At 54.0% G+C, this 14,391-nt stretch overlaps 1 protein-coding gene across 1 annotated transcript; it reads left to right on the top strand.

Annotated features, from left to right (window-relative positions):
• Window positions 1-816: 816 nt before the first annotated feature.
• On the top strand, window positions 817-14,002 carry CLEC20A (C-type lectin domain containing 20A). Its single transcript, XM_047704043.1, has 7 exons — window positions 817-1,420; window positions 2,957-3,022; window positions 5,044-5,409; window positions 8,194-8,468; window positions 11,006-11,246; window positions 12,024-12,109; window positions 13,862-14,002. Exons 1-7 carry the CDS (start codon window positions 817-819, stop codon window positions 13,940-13,942), a joined length of 1,719 nt encoding a protein of 572 aa, XP_047559999.1. The 3' UTR covers window positions 13,943-14,002.
• Window positions 14,003-14,391: the final 389 nt, after the last annotated feature.

Consider the following 14,391-nt stretch of genomic DNA (forward strand, 5'->3'; position numbering starts at 1 on the left):
CTCCACACAGGCAGGGCCTGGCAGGGCAGGGTCGCCCTTGAGCAGCCTTTTCTGGGGGGACCCCACAAGGGCATGGAGTTAGGAAGGAAGGAAGCCAACATGGAGATCTTGGGGCTTGGGGTTGGCTCCCAGGAGAGGTTTGACTTGCCCATTAGTTCATTCATTCATTCATTCATTCATTCATTTTCAGCACAGTGGGTCCTTCTGACATGCTGGACACTGTGAATACAATGATGAATAAGGTTCATTCTTTGCACCCAAGTTGCTTGCATCTGGTGATGAAGACAGACAAGCAAAAAGGTCCTTTCCTGGGAGGCTTTTACCAAATTCTGATGCAATCCCAGCAAATTCAGATCCTTGCTGTAGGGTGCGCTGGGACATCAGTGTATTTGGAAAGCTCCCCAGGGGGCTCTAATGTGCAGCCTTAGGGGTGAGCCCTGCCTACCACAGGGCAATGCCAGGCTATGATCAAGGGCCAGGACCTGGAACTCCACCTACAGTCCCTGCATCCTACCTCCATCCCTTCCCCCCGGGGTGGCCTTGCCAAGTCACCTCTCTGTGACTAGGTTTCCTCATTTGTAAAACAGACATGGTGATGCCCATCCTAGGGACTTGGTGGAAGGATTCAATGAGATACAGGTGCGCCAGGAGTGCTCAGTTAAACGCGGGCCTTGTTATTAAGCACTAACAAAGGTTATTAAGTTATTAAGGTTATTAAAAGTTATTAAACACTGCAGCCAATGAAACGGGCGCCTCCCCAGGAAGACGCAGAGCAGAGAGCGGTTAGTTGGGCAAAGGGAAAGGGAAGACGAGAGCATGGGAGACCGAGGGGTTCAGGAAGCAGGGCGTCGGGAATGGCCAGTCCTTCCAGGCCAAGAGGGCAGCCTGTGCAAAGGCCCAGAGGCAGAGCGGTGTGTGAGTGGAGGGCCCACCGTAAGGGGTGGAGTGGGAAAGGAGACCGGGGAGGCTGCCTGCGTGGAGGCTGAAAGCTCTTCGGGGAACCAGGGCTGGGAGGGGGCAGCCGGCTGGGCGTTGACAGCCTCTCCCATCCCAGCCTGGCAGCCTACGAGCAGTGGCAAGAACTTCTCGAGGGTGGAGGTGGAGCTGAGCTGGTCCGAGGCGCTGCGGTACTGCCGGCTGCACCACACGGACCTGGCCGACCTGCAGAGCATGAACAGCGCGCGCAGCGTGGGCTCGCTCTACGCCCTCACCAGCAGCGCGCATGCGTGGATCGGCCTCTTCTTCGACGTGCGCATTCAGGGCCTGAGCTGGTCCAGCGGCTCCGCCTTCACCGCGCCGGTGTGGAGCTCGCTGCCCGTCTTCAAGGAGGGCGTCTGCGCCACCCTGTACTCCATCTCCATCTTCCCCAGCCTGGGGGCCGCCTCGTGCACGGCGCAGAAGCCCTTCATCTGCTACTACGGTGTGTCCCATTCCGAGTCCCATTCTCCGAGCAAGTGGTGGTGGGGGGGCGGGTGCAGGGAACACTCTCGAGTCTTTCACGGGACAACTGACCAGTAGCCTAACCTTCCCTTTGTAGAGTCCTCTCTGCAGCCTGAGTTTCTGTCTTCTCTGCCCCTCATTCCCGAGACTCTGACATCAGAGAAACAGGTGTAAATCAGGGTAGAGAGAAAATAAAATCTGGAATGTTCCCCAAGTCTCCTCCTGCCAAATAGGGACTTGGGAGAAGAGGAAAAAGAAAGGGAGGAAGAAAGGAAAAGCCAGGCTGGGGGTCCACTTGCATCTCTGCAGCAGCGAGAGCCGGATTCCATCTCTTCCTCCTCCTCCTCACGGAGCAGGGGGCCCGCTTTCCGTCTCCTGCAGGCTGGGAGAGTGGGGCAGCCGCTTTGCTCCTGGGCGGGAGTGGATGGGAGCCCACACCTTCAGGCCTTCTAGCAGGATATCCAGGGTACTCAACATGCCCCCATCCTGCCTCCTGCTGGCCCCTGATGCTGACCTTGTTAGGAAGGTGCTGGGATCCCGCAGCAGGGGGATGCTTGGACACCAGATGGCATTTTTCTGGTCAAAAGTGCCAGTTTTTTCTTTTCTCTGTCAGTCAAAGCCCAGCCCTGCCCTGTGCCCCACAAGCCCTCAAATAGGGGCATGGAGTGCCAACGTGATGTGTCCCCAGCTTTCCACCACCCTGTGACTGTCACGGGGCCTTGAAGTATAGCCCACAAGGGCGAGGTTTGACCTTGAGTTCCCCAAGCCAGCAGAGAGATGTTCAGGGGTGCTGAGTGCGCAGGGGTGGGAGTCCTCTGGAAGGAAGGACCGTGGATGTAGGCGCTCCTCTCCTCTCTCTGTGTTTTGGGCTCCAGTGAGTCGCATCCTGACTCCACCCACTTCTCCCCTTCTCCCCAAGCCCACCGCCTGGGCCTCTGTTGGGGAGGTGGGGGTGGTCTGCCTTACCCCACAGTCAGTTCTCAACACAGTGTGAGCTCCAAAAAATGCAAATCATGTCCCTCTGCATGAACATATTTAGTAGGTTCCCTTAGCCCTTAGAATCCTATCCGTTTTGAGGCCAACCAGGCCCTGCTTGACCCTTCTGGCTTCCTCTCCTATCCCTGGCCCTGGCCCCACTGGCTGCTTTCCGCTCCTCGGATCCTCACTGGTCCTTCCCACTTAGGGTCTTGGCCTTGGCTCTCCCCGGGGGTATTCCTTCCGCCTGCTTTGCAAGGCTGGCTGCTTCTCATATTCTCTTCAAGAGCAAGGATCCTGCTTCCCTTATTTCTGCTCTTTTCCCAGAGCCTAGAATAGTGTCTGCCACAAAGTAGAGGCACCCCCCCCCCCGCCTCTCTGTGTATGTAGTTCTTGAATACATGTAATAGAAATGGGTGAGCCTGTCTACCCTCGAGCTGGGCTTCCCCTGCCTTCAGCTTGGTGGCTCCTGGTGCCTGTGGAGGGGATCCCGGGCAGCCCTCTCTGTCCCCATAATGTGTGGTCTCTTTGGCTTTTGCAGACCCTTCTGTGGGGCACCGCCTCTTCACGGAGCCTGCTCTCAGCCCGACCACCTCTCCAAAGCCAGGTACACATTGGGGAGCTCTCCCTTCCTCCGGAGTTATCCACATGGACCGGTCGCAAGGTCATGCAGCCTGTGTCCCTTCTGCTTCCCTTGCCTGGCTGAGGGATCCCCGGCTCTGCTGTCCCTGGGCTGAACCCCATAGAGAGAATCAATCCAGGGTTATTATTCAGATTATTATTATTTTGTAAAGATTTTATTTATTGATTTGTGGGAGAGAGAGAGAGTGCGTGCACATGTGCATGAGCTGGGGCGGGGGGCGGGGAGTGGGGTGAGGGCGGAGCAGATGACCTTGACATCATGGATCATGACCTGAGCCGAAGTCAGAGGCTTGATTGACTGAGCCACCCAGGTACACCACATCCCCCCATCAAAAGTTGTATTTATTTATTTGTTGAGAGAAAGAGTATGCAGATTATTTATTATTGTTTTATAATTCAGACAAGGAGGTGACTTGCTGAAAGGTCTCCGACCAGACAGTGACATCAGTGGCTGAGGCTGTATCCCAGCTCTTTGTGATTACCAGCCCCCCTCACCGCCCCCTGCTTCACTGGCTTGCGGGTGGGGGAGAGGGAGCACCTCTTCACAGCCCAGGCCCATCCAGCTGGTGAGGGGGACTTCCCTTCTGATTATTACTATCCTAAATTTTTTTTTTTTTTTTTTACTTTCTTCACATCTGGTGTTAAGAATCCATGACGAAGGAAATCTAAACCCCTCCCTCCACCGGCTTTATAGAATTGGTTTTCTGCATGCTAGGCAATGAGTGAAGATGGCGGGGCTTCCAAGGCTGAATCTTGTCTTGCCATTTAATATGATATGAGTTTGGGCAAGTCATCACACACCTGAGCCCCCCTTTTCCCACCTGTAAGATGAGGTCCACAACATCGACCTCTCAGGATTATAGTGAGGATTTGAGCAGATGATGGATGCCGCAGCACAGCTCGGGGCTGGGGAGCATTGGTGGCTTAATAGACGGAAGCTTTAAAAAATCAGCTTAGTTAGGGAAAGTTAGGGAAACCTCAGGCAAATCTTGACAGGCTTAGATGAACAGGTGTGTGTCAGAGATTTTGGGAGGCCCAATTTGAATCTGAGCATGTGGCTCTCTGTTCTGCAAATACAGGCGTTTCTTCCAGCAGGGCTCCAGAATCCTCTCAGGATCCCACAGCACATCATTTCCTACCTTCCATTGTTTGGAATCGGATGTTTGGTTTGTGTGTGACAGATGAGACAGGACTGGCAAGCGGTAGGGCAGGTAGGGCTCATGGGGGGTGGCCCAGGCCAGTGTCAGGCAGAGACTGGGGGTAGAGGCTGTGGGAGGCCGGTGGCCTACATGTCTAAGCCCCACCGGAAGTCAGGGGCGAGGGGGACGGGCCCACTCTGCCTCCTGTCCGTCCCACGGGTCTTCCCTCACCAGGCTCGTCTTTCTCCCTGACTCTCCTGGGAGGAAGAGTATCCCACACTTTCTATGTTCTGCCTCAGCCCAGAGCCTCCTGAGAGCCAGCACCAGAGGCTCCTGGGACTCACACCTGAGGCTGCCTCTTAGCCAGGATTATCTTCTCTTCCTCATCACGCCCCCACAGAGTTTAACCACCCTTTAATTAAGTGCTAATTATTTGCATGTCCTGTGTGAACCCACTCGTTTCCATGGTTCTCATGTGAGCCTTTAAATCCGTTCAGGTGACACTACTCGCCCCATCGCACAGGTGACAAAACTGAGACTTTGACTTCACTGACTTTGACTTCACTCAACCGAGACTTTTGACTTTAGCCATGAGGAGAGCTCTTCTTCATCCACGCTTTTCCCAATGTCCTTGCTCCCAGCTGCTGCCACGATAACTCCTCCATTCTCCTAACTTGGTGTTTAGTCCTGTAAAATCAGGGGTTTCATCCAACCTCACACCCAGGTGGGGGGGTAGTGGGGCAAAGGGCCTGAGTCGGACCAGAGCTCTGTCCTGGGGGAGGAATGAGGCCTGGGCTATCAGAGGTCCAGGTCTCAGGCCTGGGGTGTCCCTGTTCTTTGTCCGCAGCCGTGGTCCAGATTGGCCAACAGACGTTCCTGCGGTTTGCCCGGGAGCTGACCTGGCAGGCGGCCCTGCTCTACTGCCGCGGCCACCACACGGACCTGGCAGACCTGCAGCAGGTGACCGACGAGGCCAGCAGGGAGGCCTTGAGGTCCATCACCGAGGAGACTGAGGCCTGGATCGGCCTCTACTTCAACACGGCCTCCGGGGCCCTGAGCTGGTCGAGCGGCCTGGGCGCCAGCGTCCCCACCTGGCTCCAGGTGCCTAAGTTCGGGGCAGGACTGTGTGCGGGGCTCCGCACCTACGCGCGCTACCCCCCCAGAGTGTACGCACTGGCCTGCTCCGCCCTGAAGCCCTTCATCTGCTTCTACGGTGCGTGGCCACCCCTCCCCTGCCCACCCCGGGCTCCCCCAGGGCTGGAATGGGGACGGCGCATGGGTTTATGGCAGCCGAAGACATTGAGGGTAGACCCAAGGAAGAGCTTCTAGGCCCCGAGAGTAACAGGCACAAGCTTTATGCTAATTCTGAGGGAGCTTTCAAGAATGGCATGGACCCTACGGAGTCTCAGGGCTTTCGCCATTAGCAATGGCAATGAGTTTTAGGGTGATGCAGAGGTTAAAACATGGACTTTGGAATCAGGGTCTACCTAGAGTAGACTGGCTCTACCAGAGCTAGACATTTTTCCTCTTCTGGAAAATCTATTTAACAAAATGATATTGTTGATATCCACCTCTGAGGATGGATGGCTTCAGAGACTAAATGAGAATGAGTATAAAGGAGCTGGTAGAGATGCGGACCCAGAGTGAGCGCCCAGCACACGCTAGCCCACGTCAGTGTTGCACCGGAAGTCATGGGAGCCAGAGGCCTGCCTGGTTATTCTGGATCCTGCGTTATCGTATGTCCTCAGCAACAGGTCGTATTCTGCCTTGCCATTTCCTTCTCTCTTTGCTCTTCCTTTCCTTCCTTCCTCTCCTTCCTTCTTCTTTCCCTCCCTCCCTCCTTCCTTTCTAGCCTTCTTAATTTTTTGCAATAGCTTTACTGAGATACAGTCCACATACCTTAAAAATCACCCCTTTGAAGTGTCTGACTCAGTGGGTTTTAGTAGTTATAGGGGTGTGCAAGCATCACAGCTACCTAATTTTAGGACGTTTTATCACCCCAGAAGGAACTCCTCACCCTCGAGCGATCACTCCCCATTCTCCCGCATCCCAGCCCCAGCAGCCGCTAATACACTTCCTGTCTCTGTGGATTTGCCTGTTCTTGGCGGGGTTTTTTCGTGTTTCGGATTTAATGAGAACTGCAGTCTTTATGTGTAGAGGAGGAAGGATGGTTCCTTCCTTGCAGGGCTCGTGTGAGGATTAAAGACCCCAAAAGCCCCCTTCTGTGATCAGCCCTCGCAGGTGCACGGAGGTGGCTGAGATGGGGGCTGCTGAGTGACCCCCAGGTGAGACAGACCCGGGGGTGCTCTCTCCCATGTCAGGCCTGCCCTCACCGCTCTCCCTCCTTCCTTGCAGACCCCTCCATTGGGCACCGGAAGTCCGCCCCTCTCTCTCCAGCCTTTCACACTCCCTCCTCAGAAGCGACCGTGGAGCCAACACTCAGGCCAAGTACATCTCTGTTTTCTGTTCTATGCGGGCTCTTTGGACCTGTTCTTGGCTGGGTTCCGGGGTCTCCAGGGCCTGAGAGGTGGAGAGGTTGCCTGCATGCAGCAGCATGGGGTCGGCCCCGTGGGAACCTCCCAGAAGAGGATTTTCCAGCCCACCTTCCAGCCCTCTGCAGAGCCAGCTGGGTTTGGAGGAGGGGGACTCGGTCCCCTTCAACCTCCCTCTTTGAACTGGGCCGCTAACTTGCAGCTCCAGAGAGGCTGTGTGGCCCCCCGCGTGGTGATGAGGGCCAGCCTGGGAGACTGAGGGTCTGATGCTGGGCTGTGCTCCCGAGTCATCAGAGGGGACTTTGAGGTTGGCAACCAGAGAGGGGGGCGCAGGAGAGGTGGCTGAGGAATCCCTTATGATTTCGGGCTCCTCTGGGTGGAGGGAAGATGCGGAATGAGTTGTTGGGACTATGTGGGGCGACATGTTGGGAACAACAGTGATTGCCCTCCTTTGGCACTTTTAAATTCCGGAAACATCTTCACAGCTATTACCTCATTTTGCTTCCCAAGAGCTCTGAAGCTAAGTAGGGTAATTGAGGGTAAAACAGTTCTCCTGGCTTTGTTCCAGATCCCTCCGACTGACAAACGCTTTATTGCCTTTGCTGAGGACACAGAGAAGTTAGGGGACTTGTTCATAGTTGCATAGAGCTTCATTTATGTTCTGGGGACACAAAGTAAAATCAGGGGCCCCTCTGAAGGACCCCAAGGCAGTGACAGTTAGTGGTGCATGTACAGCCACAGGCATGGGGGGGACATGGGAGGGGAGTGTCCAGTCCCTGGGATGATCTGGCTTTCCTGGAGCAGGTGATTCTATACCTGCTTAGGACCATAAGGGGGAGTTAGCTCGCAAAGGGGAGTGGGTGATTGATTGCAGGTGGGCTAGGTGCTTAAGGCCCAGCAGGGTCGCCCTGGTCCTGCAGGGGAAACCCCTGAGAGGGTCAAAGGAAATGGTCTCACCCTGAAGGCAACAGCGCCAGGGCTGAGCCAGTGGGCAGATTTGGCTCAGAAACTGGGTGAGATCCTCTCATCTGGTTCGCATCTAAGGTCTAGCCTGGCCCCTGCCTGGTGGCCCCAGACCAAACTGGATGGGCAGGGCCAGGCGTGCAAGCAGCAGAGGCCCGCGGCGGGGCCTGGGGGAGCGGAGGCCGGCGCGGGCTTCCCGGCTCTGTGCCGTGTCCGGCTTTGGTCGCTGGACGCCACCTGTCCTTGTCCGCGGCCTGACGGGACTCCCCCGTCCCCAGCCTTCCCTCCTGCTACAAGGACGAGCGCCTGGCCTGGCTTCCGCAGCATGGCCCCAAGCTCGCCTCCCCTCCCCCCCCGCCCCCCGTCAACCCCCCCACACCCCACGGCTCTCCAGCCCCGGGGGACCATGCCGCCCTGCGCCCTCCTGCCCAGCGCACGCGTCCCAGGAACTCCTAGCCCTGCAAGGAAGGGCCCCGGCCCCTGCAGGTACCTGTTCTCGCCATTGAGCTGGGCTGGCTGTTGGGTGACCCTCTCTGTCCCAGAGGCGGGGCCGGGGGCCACTCTGGCCTCCGCTTCCAGCCCTACCCCAGACCACGTGTCGAGGGGGCGACTCTCGCCCAAGGCAGGCCCGAGGGTCGTGGCCCCACGCACCGCTGCCCCCTCCACGCCTCAGTTGCCCGCAGAAGGGCAGCGCTCCGGCTCAGCGCAGGCATTCGGCCTCACACCCCCAGCCTCTCCTGGGAGCTCCCTGGGGACCGAAGAGAGCGCCTCAAAGCCTTCGGGCTTCTTGAGCACGGGACGCTTGCCTCGGAGACAGGTGGGAGCCGGCCAGGGCCTGACACAGGTGTCCGCCCGTGTCACTGTGAATTGGGAGCCCCACACTGGCCTGGCCCCAGCGCCTGGCTCCTCCTCAGCAGGTGACGGAGCCCTAGGCTCCATGCCCAGGCTACAGGCCAGGAGGCTGAGGATGGGGGCTGTTGCTCCCCTGGCTGCATTCCAGTCCAGTCTCTGGGGGACCCTGTGCCACCAGAGCCCCTTCTCCGGCTCCTCCTGGCTGGGTAATCATTTAGGGTGCGGGATGTAGGGGAGAAGTCCTCTCTTTTGGCTGTAGGAGTCTGACGGCCAAGTGAACTGTTTGAATGTTGACTCTCCTACTTACTCTGTGGCCCGAAGCAAGTTCCCTAACTTCTCAGAGCTCCCTTTTTCTCATTTTTAAAGTCAAGTAAGAGACCAGTGTCAGGAAGTGTCTTTCAGCTCCCGGCATCTGGCAGACCTACAGTTAATGGCAGTTACTACGATCTGGGTCTCAACTCACTAGTGAAACGTGTAGGGATTCCTGCCATCTCCTGCCCGTGTCCTTACTCAATAGACAGGCCTGGCCTCCTTCTTGTTTTATTAATTATAAATGATTGTGAATGATCAGATTATGAATTAATGAGATGGCAGAATCTCACAGGGCGAGGGCTGCTTTATGCCTCTTTGTATCTTTCCCAGGCCTTGAATAGTGATTTACATGCTGGTGGATGATTTAATTCCACAATCACTTCCCAAGGACTGGGTTTGAACAAGACATTGAACTGTAGGTATCAAGATGAGCAGGGCCTGTTTCCTGTTTTTAAAAGAGTTTAGTCTAATCGGGACTAAGAGCGACAACAGTTCACTAAGTGCTGAGCCCAGAGTGTGACCCGAGGGCCCTTGTTCACTCTGCCTGGAAAGGTGGTGGCCGTTGGACCAAAAGTTAACGGAGGATTTCAGGCAGCAAACACTGGCATATTCTTCCTGGTGGAGGGAACAGCACCGGCAAAGGCAAGTAGATGTGACAGTGTGTGGTTTGGGGACCACAAGGAGTCTGATGTGACCAGAGTAGAGGCCACGTATTTGGGAAGGGAGAGGCAGGGGAAGAGGGAGAGAGGGGCAAAGTCTGAAGGATGTGACCCCGCAGTCCATAGAGGCATCCGAGGCATCCAGCAAATGAGCAGGAGGCTCAGCGCTGTCGTCCATAGGAGCCAGGCGGGCGTAATGACGTGGGGCAACGCGTGTGTCAGGGCGTACAAGGAAAGAGGCGCGGTTCAGCGTCCTACATGGAGCACACTCATGACCACACCGAGAGGACAACCACCCATGCTTGGGAGAAAAGGCTGGAAGGAAATGTGTGAAAACCTTAACAGTGGTTACAGTGTTTCTTCCGTTCTCTGTTTCTGGATTTTATACATTTATTCATTTCACTAAAGAAACGGTCAGGGCTTTGGGTGGGGAATGGAGGGGGCATTTGGAGAGGAGAGGCAGGAATGGCACGTGTGGGGAAGGGCTATTGCCCGCGTGGGACGTGGGACTGAGGCTAGAGGGGTAGACCAGCAGCATGAGGAGGACTGCGAGGGAATTGGTTTAATCATTTACAAGTGATAGTAATTGAAGAAATACAAATACAAACACATTTTTTTAAAAATGGTCAGCTTTGTTCATTGAATCACAGAAATACAAACTAAAAACAAGATGCATTTTTAAAATAATTTTTTGAGGGGGAGGGACCGCGGGAGAGGGAGAGAGACTCTTAAGCAGGTCCCACGCCCAGCACGGAGCCTGACCTGGGGTTCAATCTCAAGACTCTGAGATCATGACCTGAGCCAAAATCAAGTCGGGTACTTAACTGACAGAGCCACACAGGGCGCCCCTTAAAATAATACTTTTACTTACCAGTTTGGCAAAGATTTAAAGGGGTGATAATATGCTGGTACAAATGCAGGGAAAATCAGCGACCCCAGACCCTGGATGGGAAAGTTGGGTGGTGCTGGCCTTCTTGAAGAAACAAGATTACAAGGTGCACACATACTCCTCTCAGGGGAGAGGAGGTTGCTGAGAGGAGGCCGCACTTGGTTTTGGAATATGTTGAGTTTGAAGTGCTACCTTTTTTTTTAAAAAGACTTTATTTGAGAGGGAGAGAGAGAGAGGGACAGAGGAAGAAGCAGACTTCCTACAGAGCAGGGAGCCTGACGTGGGACTCCATCCCAGAACCACCTGAGCCGAAGGCAGACGCTTAACAGACTGAGCCACCCAGGTGCCCCGTAGTGCTACCTCTTGATGGAAATGTCGGGGGTCCCTGGCTGCCATGGTGGGGTCTCTGTGAAGCTGGCAGCAACATAAGGGCATCAGGCCCCGTGGGGTAGGGCCTACTGAAAGAAAACGTTCGCTACTGGGAAGAACTCTCATCATATTGCCCAAGCGCCACACACCCTGCGGCAGGGACACCGTGTGGGAATGGTGGGGAAGGGGCTCGAGGGCTGGGCGCGCGAGCCTGTGGGAGTGAGTCAGGGTTTGGCCGGGACGGAGCTTCCGCTGACTGGCTGGTTCCTGCAGCAATGGTGTGTGGAGCAGTGGCCGCCCAGGCCTGGCTTGTGGCTCGGGGGCTTTCGCCAGACTCCGCTCCCCCTGCTCCTGGCTGTATTTGCAATGGCTCCTTTATGTTCCCCTCCTGGAGCTGTGGCCACTGGAGGAACCGGCAGCGATCGGAGAGAGACAGCCATGGCCACTCCGGCCCAACGTCTGAGCTCATCTAAGCAGCCGGCGTCTGCAGAAACCACCCCGGCACCCGCCCCAGGTAACTGCCTGTGGTTCTCCGGGTCCCACTCTTCACAGGGGAGCCCGTAAATCTGGACAGCCACGCCCTAGCACAGGGCACTTGAGAGCTTTTTATGACAGACGGCATGAAATACTGGGAACAGGAACAAGGCAGAGGAGCCTGGAGTTAGCTCCCTGACTCCTGCCAAAGCCTGGGGAGCAGACTCCCTCACCCCACCTTCTCTTTCTCATCTGCAACAGCGGGATGGTAAGGACTGCCCTGCCCACAGCCCAGGGGTGTCGCAAGGCCCCACTGCGGTAGTTACGCAAGGGCCCTGTGGACTACAGAATGCGGCACAAGGGGGCAGTGGTCCCCGCAGGTGGCCGTCGTCCCCGTGATGAGTGCAGAGGCGCCTGGCCCGGGCTGAGTGGCTTTAGAGACTTGGAGAACCTACTTAGAGTTTTCTGGGGGTACAGCGGGCCTTTAAAATGTGGGTCCGGGGAGAGGGGAGTATTTCCAGTGCGGTGTGGAGCATCTACATAAGGGATTTGTTAAAAAGGAGGGAAAACACAGAAGAGACAGAAGATAACGGCTTGTGGGTGGCCAGGAGGTGGCCAGGAGGTGGTTCTTTCCTGCCAGCCTCGGGCTGAGCTTTCTGCCCACGGCTTCTTCCTGCTTCCTTTTTGAAACCCGGAATCACCACTTCGCACCCATGCCATCCGCTGGGGGCAACCCTGGCTGCTAAGAACTTAGTTTCCAAATGGCGACGGGATAATTCTCCCTGAGCCAGAGAGCACTTTTTTTTTTTTTTTTCAGGGAAACTCTTTGGAATCCTGAAAGCAGATTTTACCATCCCAGCTCTGACGGACCCAGAAGATCTGAAAGACCAATTTTTGAGGGAGGTGAGACTTCACACCACTCCTGATTTTGACCAGTCAGGTGACTTGATGCAAGGCAATACTGTGGGACCCAATATACCTAGAGCAAAAGCTTTGGAAAATTAGCTCATCTGTTCCCATTGCCGTCACTCTGGCTCATGGCAACAGGTTGGTGCATGTGCTGAGATGTTCAGATCTTTACTCTTTTTTCCTAAGCTTTTCTTTTTTTTTCCCCTTTAAAACCGAGACAGCGTTGTCAGGAGGCCCTGAATTGAGGTCTTGGCCTTCTACCTATTAGTTGACCTTGGGCAAATAACTTAATCTTTCTATATTTAAGTTTCCTCATGAATTAGGGCCAATAAAACCGAACTCCATACCAACCACACCAATATGGTTGGTATTATAAGTGGAATATTCCATACAAAATGCTTAACAAATTGGGATGTAGTAAGTGCTCAATAAACACAAACATTAGCTGTTACTATCAACATTATTAGTTTTCTGAATATACGTTTGTTCCAGGCTACCCCCACTGCCCTCTGTTCTTTTAAAGGATTATAAGGTAGAACACCGTGAAGAAGAAAATTGTTCCCAAATATTGCAACCGAAGCCTTAAGCTCATGTTCGAATATGGCTGAAGGGCACATTTTTCAGTTATACCAGATAATAGCCATAGATGACAGAGCTAGAGTTCCATATAGGTCACCTAACCAAGTCATGATGTCACCGACAAGAAAACAGAATGGCACGGATCTGGTAGCTAACGGCAGGCCAAAGGAATAAATAGCACCAGGCAACTCATTCTAAAACCTCGTGAACTCAAGTGTCTGGAAAGAACAGTAGCGTGTGTGTGCGCGCACGTGCACCGGCCTGCTGGGGACTGGGTACAAGAACTAGAAAGTTTCCAGTCGATTTTGCTATTGAAAGAAGAACAGATGCGAACGAGGCAATTCAACACCTGCTAATTTTTTTAGTAGAAGTTCAAGTAATATGACTGCAGTGCTGAGTAGCAGGTTTTCAAAAGTCAAGGACCCTTTTTTGGGGGGGTGGGTGGGAGGACCCAAACCAGAAATCATCTTCCTTCTGTTTTAGAGTAAAGCCAATAATGGGAAACTTGGGAGTCAAATAGGGGATTCCATCTTTGTTAGGACGTATCTATTCCCTATTAATGGAGAGAATTTCTACCTCACAGATTTAAAGGATGGAAAAGATGGGGACAATGTGTGTCTGTGTGTAGGAAGGTAGAGCGTATATTATTAGTTTTAGCAGCATTTTCGATTCTGAACAGAAGGTGAGGAAACACCTGGAGTCAACTTACCCAGTTCCAGCGACAAGGACAGAGAAATATGGGGAGAGACACACATAGTGCTCAGGGTTCACTATGCACTAGTGGTTGTTAGCCCCAACTCGTTAGAATCCCCCGGGGAAGTGGAAAAGAGCTCCATAGGCCCCCCCTTCTTTTCTGATTTCAAAGTTCTGTAGTGTTTCTGATAAACAGGATTGAGAAGCACTGGTTAAGTCATTTGTTTTAGTCCCCTTTGCCCCCAGGCGTGTGGGGGTGTGTGTGGGTGTGTTTGGTGGTGGTGGTCATAGTGTCCTGACCAAACAGATTTATGTGCTTTCCCATCAGGGGTTGGTGCTGAGGACAAAAGGCAGGCAGCTGGAGGGGGGCTAGGAAAAGAAAGGGCATGGCGGGACATAAAGGGTAGCGGTGGGCCTTTTAGGCCGGGAGGTCACAAGATAGCAACGACAGTTTCTCTCGTTTTGATGTTTCAGATCCAAGAAGTCTTAAAGCTTACATTAGGTCATGAGCAATTTAGACTGGAATGGGTTGGCTGCGAAGTAAACAAAGACTAGCCCACATCAACTGATCTGGAGTCTGTTCTCGCATAATCTTCTCTGGATTCTGAGGGCAAAATGTTCATTCCTAGTAGGTCAGACAATAAATACATCTATCTGTCCCAGGCTTTTAGAAATAACTCCCAGCTATATGGGGAGGCTAACTGGTAGAATTTCAGAACCACATCTCACACACAAGAAGACTACCTAGGAGAAAAAAAAACTGGTCCCCCTGGATTTTATAGGATGAAATAGGGAAGCAGAAGCAGATGGAAGCATTTGGGGACAGTAACCTGGAGAATGACAAGCAAACAAGAACAAAAAACCCCAACGAAGCGACAAAAATCCTGAAACAAACCCCATTAATCTACCTGGGGAATTGGGAGGGGACAGTAGTGGGCCGGGAAGTGAAGTGAGGCCACGCTGGCAAAGGACATGGAGGACACTTTCCTTCTGAGCCATGAGCT

This window comes from Lutra lutra, chromosome 15 (assembly GCF_902655055.1).
Source record: "Lutra lutra chromosome 15, mLutLut1.2, whole genome shotgun sequence".
Taxonomy (NCBI): Eukaryota; Metazoa; Chordata; class Mammalia; order Carnivora; family Mustelidae; genus Lutra; species Lutra lutra.